Source organism: Denticeps clupeoides, chromosome 9 (genome assembly GCF_900700375.1).
Source record: "Denticeps clupeoides chromosome 9, fDenClu1.1, whole genome shotgun sequence".
Lineage (NCBI taxonomy): Eukaryota > Metazoa > Chordata > Actinopteri > Clupeiformes > Denticipitidae > Denticeps > Denticeps clupeoides.
Genome location: NC_041715.1, coordinates 9015048 through 9027289, shown reverse-complemented (window position 1 = coordinate 9027289; position 12242 = coordinate 9015048). Strand labels below are relative to the sequence as shown.

The following is a 12242-nucleotide window of genomic DNA, read 5'->3' as shown; positions in this document are numbered from 1 at the left end:
AATATCAAGACATGCAAAACATATTATTTATAATTATAAAACTCAACAACTAGTTGTTGGAAACATTCGTTTTTAGACTTAACCGTTTTTAAGCCATCTTTTTACTTGAAAGGTCTAAGACTGACTTACATGCAATATCCTTGGTCATCACATGCTGTGACGGTTCACTGGGTTCTCCAAAACCAGCCTTGTTCTCAGCAGTCACACGGAATTCATATTCAACTCCTTCGGTCAAACCCTGCACTTTATAACGCAGATCTGACACAGTTTTCTTTGAAGCCCTCACCCATCGCATTCCTCTCCTCTCTTTCCTTTCAACACTATATCCCCTAATGTCACTTCCTCCATCACATACCGGCCTTTTCCAAGAAATTGTGACAGCAGTTTTGCTGACATTGTCAATCTCTGGTTTTGAAGGTGGCCCTGGAGGACCTGCAAAAAATTGCCACAACATTCATAAGTGATGTAAAATGCTGAATGAATACTAGATATTTGTTTAATATCTAACTTACCAAAACTGTCGACCATTTTGACGGGACCAGACTGAGTTGCATCTCCAATACCGTACTGATTTATAGCAGAGACACGGAAAATGTATTCGTTGCCTTTAATGAGTTTACTAGCAACATATCGACAATCCATTATGTTTTCTGCAAGCTTAGTCCAAAGGAGACGACTGGTTTCCCTCTTTTCCAGTGTATAAGATTTTATAGCACATCCTCCATCTTCTTCTGGAGGCAGCCATGTCAAGGTACATTTCTCAGCTGACACACTGCTCGCCTCAATTGGACCTGGTGGTCCAGGGATATCTAGAACCTTCACTTTCACACGTTCCTCTTTAATACCAAATGGATTGCTGGCTGTAATTATGTATTCTCCAGTGTTCTTTCTGCTGGCATATTTGATTGAAATGGATGAGGAAGTTGGAGTGCTTGTAATCTGGCACACATCTGATGACTTTAATTCTCTTCCTCCCTTAGACCACACCGCTGTAGGGGGTGGTTTTCCAATTATCTTTGAAGCAGATATTACAATAGTGTCTCCAGCTCTAACAGTAACACCATCCTTCATTTCTGGATCAATCTCAATAGTTGGAGGTTCTGTGAAAACAATTGGAATGAGAATTAACACATCCCAAACCATAACTTTTTTGTACATGTTTATTCAGATCGTTATTTTTAAAAACACACTCACCATATTCATCTTTGCACACAAGGGTGTCTGTGTGCTCAGATGGAGCACTAATGGCTCCTGCTGCATTCTTTGCTCTAATTCTAAATTCATATTTACATCCTTCTTGTAGGTCTGTCACTGTAAATGCACAAGCTTGAACATTCACATGATTTGCCTTCATCCAGGTCTTTCCTGGATGCTCGAGTTTTTCAACAATATAGCCAGTCAGTTTGTGACCACCATCATACTTTGGAGCAGTCCAAATTAGTGTTACTGTATTTCTAGTAACATTTATAACCTCTGGTTTTCCAGGAGTATCTGGAAGACAATAATAAAGCTTAGAAAAAATGTATTAGCCAATTCAAACAAATTAACTGTGAATACACTTCAGCCAGCTTACCTATAGGATCAAGTGCAACAACAGCCTCAGTAGTTTTGCTTGGTTTCCCAAGTCCAGCCATGTTTATTGCTATAACTCTGAACTCATACTCTAGGCCTTCAATTAATCCACTCACTCTACACTCTTTCACTCTCAGGGGTGTCTTACATGCTCTCTTCCACATTAAACTATTTCTTTCTTTGAATTCAACATGATAACCTGATGGAAAGAAAATATATTTTAACACTGTGTACTGTAAGATGAACTGCTACAATGATTTAATTTGACAAAATAAAGGAATACCTGTAATTGCAGAGCCACCAGTATCTTTTGGATCAGTCCATGTTAAAATTGCTGACTCGTGACGAATGCTGTTAATTTCTGGAGGAGGGGGAGCTCCAGGTACATCTTATATAAAATGGAAAAAACGTTTGTTGTACATTTCATTGAACATATTCATTAAAAAAGCATATTAAAAAAAAAAAAACCCACAAAACTCACCAAATGGATGCTTGGCAACAACTGGGTCAGATCGGAGCCAGTCACCAACTCCATACTTATTCTCTGCAAAAATCCTGAAGATGTACTCAGTTCCATCATGAAGTCTTGTAACTCTCATGGTTGTTTTCTGTATAGCTGATGCAACAGTTGCCCACTTATTGGCTGTTGTTTGCCTTTTCTCCACTATGTAATTTGTTACCTCAGAGCCACCATCATCCTTTGGTGGACCCCATTCTAAAGTGATTGCTTCTGCCGTAATTTCATCAAACTTGATAGGACCTGTTGGTACTCCTGGTTTCCCAACCACTTTTATATCAATGGTTGATTCCTTTGTGCCTGCTGGGCTTCTTAAAATGATTGTGTATTTGTCGGCATCACCTCTGTGACAATCACGCATAAGTAATGTAGTGCTACCAGCAGTAGATTCAACAGATATTCTTCCACTATCAGTCAGAGTGGAATCACCCCTTTTCCATATGACAGCAGGAGCAGGTATTCCAGAAATTGGGATGTTGAGACGAACAGTGCTTCCCTCTTTTGCAACATAACAAGAGTCTGGCAGGCCTTTAAGGTCACATTCTGGCAGAGCTATGATAGAAAAAGATTTTCCATAATCAGCAGTTGCATTTATCAGTGCTCCCTGTATGCACTCATACAAACTATGTGCATAACCATATTCAAATAAAATGTACACATTATTTTAAGCATGCATGTTATCATAGTTCCTGCTTGCATGTGTAGGGAGACTACTGACCTATTTGATCTTTAGCAACCAAAGTGAGTTCTGATGGTGGACCCTCAGCAGCTTCATTTATTGCTTTGACTCTGAATGAATACTCCTTTCCTTCTTCAAGATTAGTTACAATGTATTGCAAGAGCTTTGATTTCAGGAGTTGCTTCCATTTCTCTTCTCCCTCCATAACTTCTAAAATATATGCAACAATATGGCTTCCACCATCACTTATTGGTTTCTTCCAGACAAGCGTGCATGAATCTTTTGTGATGGCAGAGGGCTTGAAGTCTAAAACTGGTCCAGGTTGTTCTAAAAAAGAAGACAATAATTGAGATTTACAAATTTGCATTTAAAACAACATGATTGTATCAACAATTTATTATTTATTTCAACTGCATTGTGTTACAACTCTACCTGAAGCTTTCACTGGTCCAGAAGTTTCACAACCTTCCCCGATGCCATAGGCATTCTCAGCAGAAACTCGCAAACAGTAGGATTTTCCTGCCTCTAGGTTGGGAATTCTGAATGATGTTTTGGGGCATTCTGGTGCTACGCAGGTCCATGCTTTTCTCTCTGCAAGGCGTTTCTCAACAACATAGCTCTTAACAGGGCTTCCACCATCAATAAGAGGGGCATCCCAACCTATTGAAATATGGTCTTTTGATGTTTCTTTAACAATGAGATTAACCGGTGGTCCAGGAGAATCTAAATAAAAAAATTATTTCCATTAGATATGCACATTTACTCTATGCCTCATAATGAATAATTTGTTCTAATTTTTTTTTCACCTTACCTAAGACCTTGACAACAATTGTGTATGATTTTGTTCCACTGCTATTTTCAAGTGTCAACACATATTTGCCTGAATCGTATCTATTGACATCCTCACAATATACAAAAGTGTCCCATTCTGTTGTTTTAATAGTAAGTCCTTGTCTCTCTTTGATATTAGCATCCACTTTTGACCAGGTAGCCTTTGGAGCAGGACGACCCCTCAATGGCACATAAAGCCTCATAGTAGTTCCAGCTCGCAAAACTAATGCTTTTCTTAGGTCGGCATCAAGTTCAGCTTCAGGTGCAACTAAAATTCAGATCAAAGACACAAGTGAGATTAATTGATCTACAATTACAGAGAGTCATATGAATGAAACAAACCAGAACCACATACGTAGGATGTCCTTTGCCATATGATTGCCTGGAACTTCGCTGGGTTCACTAAATCCAACCTTGTTCACAGCTATGACACGGAGCTGATATTCTGTGTTGTCCATAAGGCCAGTCACAACAAACTTTGTAGCTTGGAGATTCTTTGGAACGTTGCACTTCATCCACTCCTCCCCCTCTACTCTCTTGCATTCAACCTGATAGCCCAAGATCTCGCATCCACCATCATAAGCTGGTTTGGTCCAAGAGAGACTTACACTACTATGTGTTGAGTCAATGACTTTTGGGAAGGCAGGAGGCCCAGGAGGATCTATAAAGGATTATATAAATTACATGAATCAGTGTTCATTTTGGACATGTCCATTTAAGTATTAAATAAATATTAAGATGCCAACTTACACACTGGATCCACAGCAAGCACAGCACTGGATGCATCGCTTGGCTTTCCCAAGCCAGCTTTGTTAAGTGCAATTACTCTGAATTCATATTCTGACCCCTCAGTAAGACCGGCAGCTTTAATGGTTCTGTCTATCACAGGCCGTCTGTTAACTTTTGACCAGTTAACCTCTTGGATTTCACGCTTTTCAACCATGTATCCCAGAATGGTGGCACGTCCATCATCAGCAGGTTGTTTCCATGTCACAGTCATTTGGTCTTTTGTGATATTAGTGATGACTGGAGGTTCACAAGCCCCCGGAACATCTAGAGATAATGATTACATTTAATGTAATGCACACATATATTCACAAGATTTCAAGAATATTTTTTCCAGCAGTCAAGCATTAAGAAACATTACCAAATGGATTCTTTGCAATCACAGGATCAGTAACAATGGGGTCGCCAACACCATACTTGTTTTCTGCACTGATACGGAACTCATACTCATGGCCTTCAATCAGTTTTTCCACAGATGTGTCAGTGAGCTGACCATTTATATTTGCTGTGACCTGAGCCCAGTTTGCTCTGCTTGTTTCACGTTTATCAACAATGTAGTTGGTAATTTCAGAACCACCGTCAGCTAGGGGTGGTTCCCACCTCAGCTTAACTCGGTCTGCAAAGATGTTGCCAATCTTAACGGAAGCTGGAGGTCCAGGTTTGTCTGAGGAGCAAACAGTTTGAATTAGCATTTTAAAGGTGGAAAAGATTACAATTTAAAATTCTACAGGTAGACAATATATTTTTTCATACCGAGGACCTTGAGCTTAATGTGGCCAGATTTTGCACCACTTTGATTTTCAGCCAATATTGTGTATTCTCCAGACTCTTTTCTTGTAACAGAGAACAGCTCTAAAAGAAACAGATGTCTCTTTTGTGTCATTTTCATTCCTTCGACGAGTTGCAGTGGAACACCATCCCGTTTCCATGTTACTTTTGGCATTGGCTTTCCATAGACCTCAGCTTCAAGACACACATTTGCTCCAGCTTTTACTGTGATCAGGCTCTTCATATGAAGTCCAATCTCAACTCTAGGAGGAACTGAAATGAAAATACAATTTGCATTTAAGCTTTAAAAATGGTCAATAACACCTACTTTTTACTTCATTATACTATATAATTATACATTATACTACTATACTATATAGCCATACCATGCTCTGCAATGACTGCAATGGGATCTGATTCCTCAGAAGGCAAACTCAGGTTAATTGCCGTCATGGCAATAATTCTGAATTTGTACTGAGCACCTTCCTCAAGGCCAGTTACATTGAAGTCTTCTTTTGGAACATTTTGACTACTTGCATTATGACGGACCCATTTGTCTCCAGGTAATTTCACTGATTCAACATAATATCCAATGAGCTTGCTGCCTCCATCATGTTTTGGACGGCTCCACACAAGAGACACTGAATTCTTTGTCACATCAATAGCCTCTGGCTTTCCAGGTGGGTCTACGTGAATACAGGAATTATATGTTAGGCTAACTTTAACAGAAACTGAAGCACATTTCAAATGAGGCAACTTCAGTTTACAAGATGTTACGTACCAACTGGTGTTCTTGCTGTGATGAAGTCAGTCTGCTTGCTTGGCTTTCCCTGTCCTGCTTTGTTAAGAGCTGAGACCCTGAAGGTATACTCCAGGCCTTCAATTAACCCATAACAAGTGTATTCAGTGGAACGAACCATTGTCTCATTAGCCTTTACCCAAAGGAGACTATTTCTCTCTTTGCGTTCAATACAAAATCCAGTCAGAGGGCTGCCACCATCGCTTGTGGGTCTCTCCCAGGTAAGCATGACAAATTCTTTGCTGATTTTAGTGACAGTGCAATTTCTCGGTTCGCTGGGAACATCTGGAAATTTAAAATATTTATAAGTGATATTATAAAAACTAAATTTTAATATTCATTGCAAAACATTTGGAAAATGTTATACTTACCAAATGGGTGCTTGGCAATGACCTTCTCTGAGTAGATTGGCTCTGAAATGCCAAAGCGGTTTTCTGCACGTATACGGAAGCCATACTCCTTCCCTTGAGTGAGTTTTCCTATTCTGCAGCTAGTCTTAGTGCAGGATGCGGCAGGTACCCAATCACCTCTAGTTACATCGCATTTCTCAATCACATAATTTGTGATGTTACTTCCTCCATCTTCTCTTGGTTGGTTCCATGCCAGCGTACAGCCATCAGTATCCAATTCAAGAATTTCAACAGGGCCCTCTGGTGGACCAGGGATATCTGTAACAAATTAATGAATAAATTAACAGCTCATGTCAATGTAATTCACTGATCTTTTTATTAATAATTTTTTCCAATAAAATGATCACTTACCTTGTACAATAATTCTCAAAATCTGGTTTACTTTGCCACAACTGTTCACAGCAGAGAGACTGTAGTAACCACTGTCCTTTCTTGTCACATCTTTTATCAAAAGTGAGGTCATGTTTGGTGATTTTATTACAGAGAGACGATCTGATGTTACCACATCATCATTTCCCTGCATCCACTTGGTTGTTGGGGTAGGTTTTCCCGGAACAAGGGCTTCCACTTTCAACTTCGTACCAGCCCTTGCCATGACCAGATCGGGCAAAATTATCTTTGGTGGCACTGAAACATAATTTACCAGATATAAAATAAGACAAAACAAATACAAATACCATATAAAAACAAATATATACGATTGACACTTACATAGCTGTTCTTTTATCTCATACACTCCCTCAGCCTCTCTTGGTAAACTGCATCCCATAGAGTTTCTTGCTGCAACCCTGAATTTATATTTTGTGCTTTCTTTTAGTCCAACAACAACAATGGTCAAATCTTTCACCACTGAGTAAGGTGTCCACTTGTCCTCAGGTTTTCCATCCTCTTGATAATCAACAATATAACCATTAATTTTGGACCCACCATCCCTCAATGGTTTTAGCCAACCCAGAGTTGCACTGTTCTTTGTTATCTCCAGGACATCAACTTTTTTCGGTGGGTCAGGTTCACCTGTTCCACAGATAAGAATAACATGAATTCATTTAAAAAACCTATGCAAAATCTTTTTGTTAATTATTGTTATTTTGCTAAGGAGGTACACTTACTCATGGGATCAGTTGCCAGATAGGACTTTGGAGAGTCTTGGGGTACGCCAATGCCATATTTATTCACAGCCATGATTCTGAAGTAGTATTCAATTCCTGGTGTGAGATTTGTGATTTTGAAGCTGGTCTTTTTCAAATCATTTGTGACATTTGTCCATGTCTTCCTATCAACCTCACGTTTCTCAACAATATAATTTATAATTGGACTGCCACCATCATTTTCAGGGGGAGACCAAGCAAGCTGACATGATGTTTTTGTGACATCTGACGCTTCCAGCCCACCAACAGCACCAGGAGTATCTGTGCAACAGAAAATACATTCCTTGAATATAAAAACACACAGACATTCATATATATAACCAGAAGAGAATAGATTTCTCACCCAAAACTTTAACACGAACAAATATAGCTTTCTCCCCAGCTGAATTTGAAAGTGTCAGGGAGTATTTTCCAGAGTCCTCCCGAGTACTTTCAGGAATCACAAGGAAGGTCATTGTATCAATGTGGTCAACGTGCCCTTTTCTGACAACATTATCAACACCCATTCGTTTCCAAGTAATTTTTGGAGCTGGTCTTCCTCTGATTGTTGCAAAAAGTCGAATTGGGCATCCTGCCCTCACAGAAAATCCTTTTCTTAAGCTGGCATCCAAGTCAATCTCTGGGGCCTCTGCATTTCAGGAAAAAAAAAATTATGATCAGAAAATGTCACAACGTGCTTAACCAACCTATGTAAAGATTCTGTTACAAACACTTACCAAGGACCTCTTTTGGAGAGACTGCATCTTTTAGAGTAGCAGGGCGGCCAATGCCAACCTGGTTTTGTGCAGACACACGGAATTCATATTCCTTTCTTTCATCCAAATTGAGAATAGTAAATTCGGTGAGTACTAGCTGGCCACTTGTGTTACATTTCTTCCAGCCTTCCTCTGGGTCCCTCTCAGTTTCACCTTCAACTTCAACTTTGTCCCTCATTTCAACATGATATCCAATAATTGGTGCACCACCATCATAGACTGGTTTGGCCCAACCAAGGGTAATAGATGTCTTTGTGCTGTCAACCACTTTCAAGCTTGCTGGAGGACCAGGTTGTTCAATTGGATCTTTAGCAGCAACAGGTCTTGAGGCCTTACTCGGTTCACCCAATCCAACTTCATTTTCAGCTTTAACACGATATTGGTATTCATGGTTAGGAATCAAATTTGTGACCTTCATGCGTCTTTCTGAAATGGCACTCTTTGTAACTGCAACCCATCGGACAGCACGCTTCTCTTTTCTTTCGAGAATGTAGCCCGTTATAGATTTTCCACCATCATTCTCAGGAGGTGCCCATACTACAGTCATTTCGTCTTTGCCAATCTTAGTGACTTCTGGAGGTTCTGGTGGTCCAGGTCTGTTAAACTGAGTCTTGGCTACAATGGCCTTGCTTTCAAGTGCCGGGCCTGTTCCCATCTTGTTTTCTGCTCGAACCCTGAAGATGTACTCATTTCCTTCTACAAGGCGTGTGATATTGCAATAATTTGTGATCACAGCAGCTGAGTATGTAGACCAAACCATTCTTCTAGTCTCACATTTCTCTAGAATGTAACTCTGAACCTCACAACCACCATCATCCTCTGGTGGATCCCAGACCACACGACATCTGTCCACTGAAATACCTGAAATTTTCAAGTCTCTGACAGGGCCTGGTATATCATGTACTATCACATTTGCATAAGCAGTGAAACTTCCTGCTGTATTTGTGGCAGTTATCACATATTTGCCACTATCTGCTCGTTTGCATTTGGTCAGGAGGAATTTTGAGTAATCAGTTCCAGTTTCAATTGATATTCTTGGATTATCCCCAGTAGCTTTATCCTTAACCCATTTAACTTCAGGAGATGGTTTCCCTCTGAGTCTGGCCTCTAGTCTGACAGATTCGCCTGCCTTGACCACAACCGTTCCAGCAAATTTGAGGTCAAGAACTGGTTTCTGGATTTCTTCTTTAACAAGAATTTCACCCGTACTGACCCAGTTGCTCTCCCCTCCTTCATTTACAGATTGAACTCTGAATGTGTATGTTTGGTTCTCAACACATTTTTCTACCATGAAGAATGTTTCTTTGAGTATTCCAGGGACTACACTTTCCCATTGGTCAGAATCCCTTAATTTTCTTTCCAGATTGTAGCCAATGATAGGGCTTCCTCCATCATAGTCTGGTTTTCTCCATTTAAGGAAGACAAACGTTTTACCAATGTCAGCAACGTGGAAGTTCTCAGGCTCACCAGGCTTTTCAATTCGATCAATTGCAAGAATTGGTGTCTTTGTTTCTGTTACTGGCCCTGGGCCACATTTGTTCTCAGCAGAAACACGGAAGAAATACTCATGGTTTTCCATAAGTTTTGCCTTAACCATACGATTGGTGCAGTCAGAGGAAATCATTGACCAAATTCTCTGACTAGGTTCACGACATTCAACAATGTAATTTGTAATTTCAGTGCCACCATTGTCTTCTGGGTTATCCCATGACACCATACAAGAGTTTTTGGTAACATAGGTTATTATCAGGTTCTGACAATGTCCAGGTCTGTCTAACACATTCACAGTGATTGTAGCTTGTGCCTCACCACTGTCATTTGTGGCTTTAAGAACATATTTTCCATGATCTGTCCGCTGTGCTTCCTTAATATGGAAATGAACAACAGGGAAGTTGGCTGACATTGTTGTTCGTTTGTCTTTTTCAAAAACCTTTTCTCCCTTTGACCATGTAATTTGAGGATCAGGTCTTGCCTTAACATAACCAGTGATGTTAATATTGTGTCCAACTCTTACAGTTACTCGTTCACGGCATGTGGCATCCATTTCGATCTCAGGAGGAATCAGGATGTCCTGTGCAATTACAGATTCAGGTATTTCTCTTGGTTCTCCATCCCCAATCATATTAACTGCTCTTACACGGAATCTATACTCAGTACCTTCTGTTAGACCAGTTACTTTGAATGCACACTGTTTAATTAAGTCATCCTTATTGACTGTCTCCCATTCACCACTGACCTTCTGACGATCAACAACATATCCTATAACAGGACTACCTCCATCTCTTGTAGGTTTGATCCACACTAAGTCTGCATGTATTTTGCTGTAGTCTTTAATTTTTGGATTAACTGGTGGTCCAGGTATTGTGATTGGCCTTGTTGGTCTTGCTGGATCTGATATTGGAGAAGGTGAACTAAAACCTGCAATGTTTTCTGCAAAGACTCTAAATTCATAATCATTTCCTTCAAAAAGTCCAAGAACTCTGTATCTGAGTTCTTTGCAGGGAGTCTTATTCACCCTAATCCATTTGCCTCCTTTATGTCTACGCTCAATGATGTATCCACTTATTGGACTGCCACCATCAGACAATGGTATGGTCCAGCCAACAGTTAAGGCATCTTCCGATAAATCAGATACAGAAGGCTTTCCAGGATGGGCAGGAGGTTCAAACATATGTCGGGCAACAGTTGGTGCACTCTCCAGAGGAGCACCAATGCCAATTTTGTTTTCAGCTCGAATACGCACAATATATTCAGCTCCCTTCTGCAAACGAGGAATTTTCAGTTTTGTACTTGTACTTCCAGAGCTCACTCCACCCCATGTCTCTTTGTTTGATTCTCTTTTTTCAACGATGTAATTCATAACAGGGCTTCCACCATCATCTTTAGGTGGACGCCATTCAATAAGCATACAGTCTGGGGTGACCTCAAGGACATTGACAGGGCCTATTGGTGGGGCAGGGACATCAAGAACTGTGATATTCAAAGCAACCGTCTTGCTTCCTGCGGAATTTGATACTGTGAGGAGGTATATTCCAGTGTGGTTCCTTGTGCATTCGGAAATACTTAGAACAGTAGAAAAGTTGTCTGTATCAACTTTCACATTGTCTTGACTCACAATTTCTGTTCCATCAACAACCCATTTTGCTGTAGGAACAGGTATGCCTCTCATGATTGCTGGCAATCTAATTGTGCTTCCAGCTTTCACAATAATTCCTTCAATTAATTTTACATCAACCTCAACTGTTGGTGGCACTGTAAAAAGAAAAACAATGCTGTAAATTAAAAGGCAATGTAAATGGTGTATATACTATTAGATGTTGTTGCACACATAATGTATTTAAGTCGACAATACAAACACACTAAGGATGCACCCATACCGGTATCTGGTATCAGCCTCGATACCACATTTTCTAAAGTACTCGTACTCGTTAAAAGTCCCCTGATACCGGGGACCTATACCACAGTCTGAAAAATGTCTATCTTTGAGCGACGTGTAAGGGGTTAATCACAGGCGGAGAGTGCCCGCCCCTTGGACTTGCTCCCAGGACCCGGCTCTAGCTAGGGTGGGGAGAAGGACGAGGCAAGACCTGTAAGCCATGTGGAACTATTTAAAAGTGAATGAAGATGACAAAACAAAGGCGGACTGCAAATTGTGCTCAGCGAAATTGTCCAGAGGAGGCTCAAAAGGTAGCGCATTTAACACAAGTAATTTAATCGAGCACCTAAAATCCCAACACGACAACGAGTACAAACCAACACAACCCACGCTACAGCAAACTCTTGCAAGACGAGAGAAAATGTCCAGAGACAATCCACGTGCTGTGAAAATAACGCAGGCAATTGTCGAGGGACCAGCCACTCTCCTCCATGTTCTGAAGCCCAGATATGATGTCCCAAGCCGACGCTACATGACTGACACGGAGCTGCCAAAACTACACGACTCCATGAAAAAACATCCGCAGCCTACTGCAAGCCTC

General features: G+C 40.5%; 1 protein-coding gene across 1 annotated transcript in view; it reads right to left on the bottom strand.

Moving 5' to 3' along the window:
• The window catches only part of ttn.2 (titin, tandem duplicate 2), a 151736-nt gene that overhangs the window by 41926 nt on the left and 97568 nt on the right, over nt 1-12242 (bottom strand). Inside the window, exons 178-198 of the mRNA XM_028991330.1 lie at nt 8227-11517; nt 7854-8138; nt 7472-7771; nt 7074-7376; nt 6714-6989; nt 6324-6620; nt 5935-6237; nt 5540-5839; nt 5139-5426; nt 4747-5049; nt 4350-4652; nt 3955-4260; nt 3580-3867; nt 3201-3491; nt 2808-3095; nt 2054-2641; nt 1856-1960; nt 1574-1771; nt 1195-1491; nt 513-1100; nt 130-432 (exon numbers count right to left, since the gene is read on the bottom strand). Coding sequence (XP_028847163.1) covers nt 130-432; nt 513-1100; nt 1195-1491; nt 1574-1771; nt 1856-1960; nt 2054-2641; nt 2808-3095; nt 3201-3491; nt 3580-3867; nt 3955-4260; nt 4350-4652; nt 4747-5049; nt 5139-5426; nt 5540-5839; nt 5935-6237; nt 6324-6620; nt 6714-6989; nt 7074-7376; nt 7472-7771; nt 7854-8138; nt 8227-11517 — 9501 coding nt within the window. The remainder of the gene's footprint in view (nt 1-129; nt 433-512; nt 1101-1194; nt 1492-1573; nt 1772-1855; nt 1961-2053; nt 2642-2807; nt 3096-3200; nt 3492-3579; nt 3868-3954; nt 4261-4349; nt 4653-4746; nt 5050-5138; nt 5427-5539; nt 5840-5934; nt 6238-6323; nt 6621-6713; nt 6990-7073; nt 7377-7471; nt 7772-7853; nt 8139-8226; nt 11518-12242) is intronic.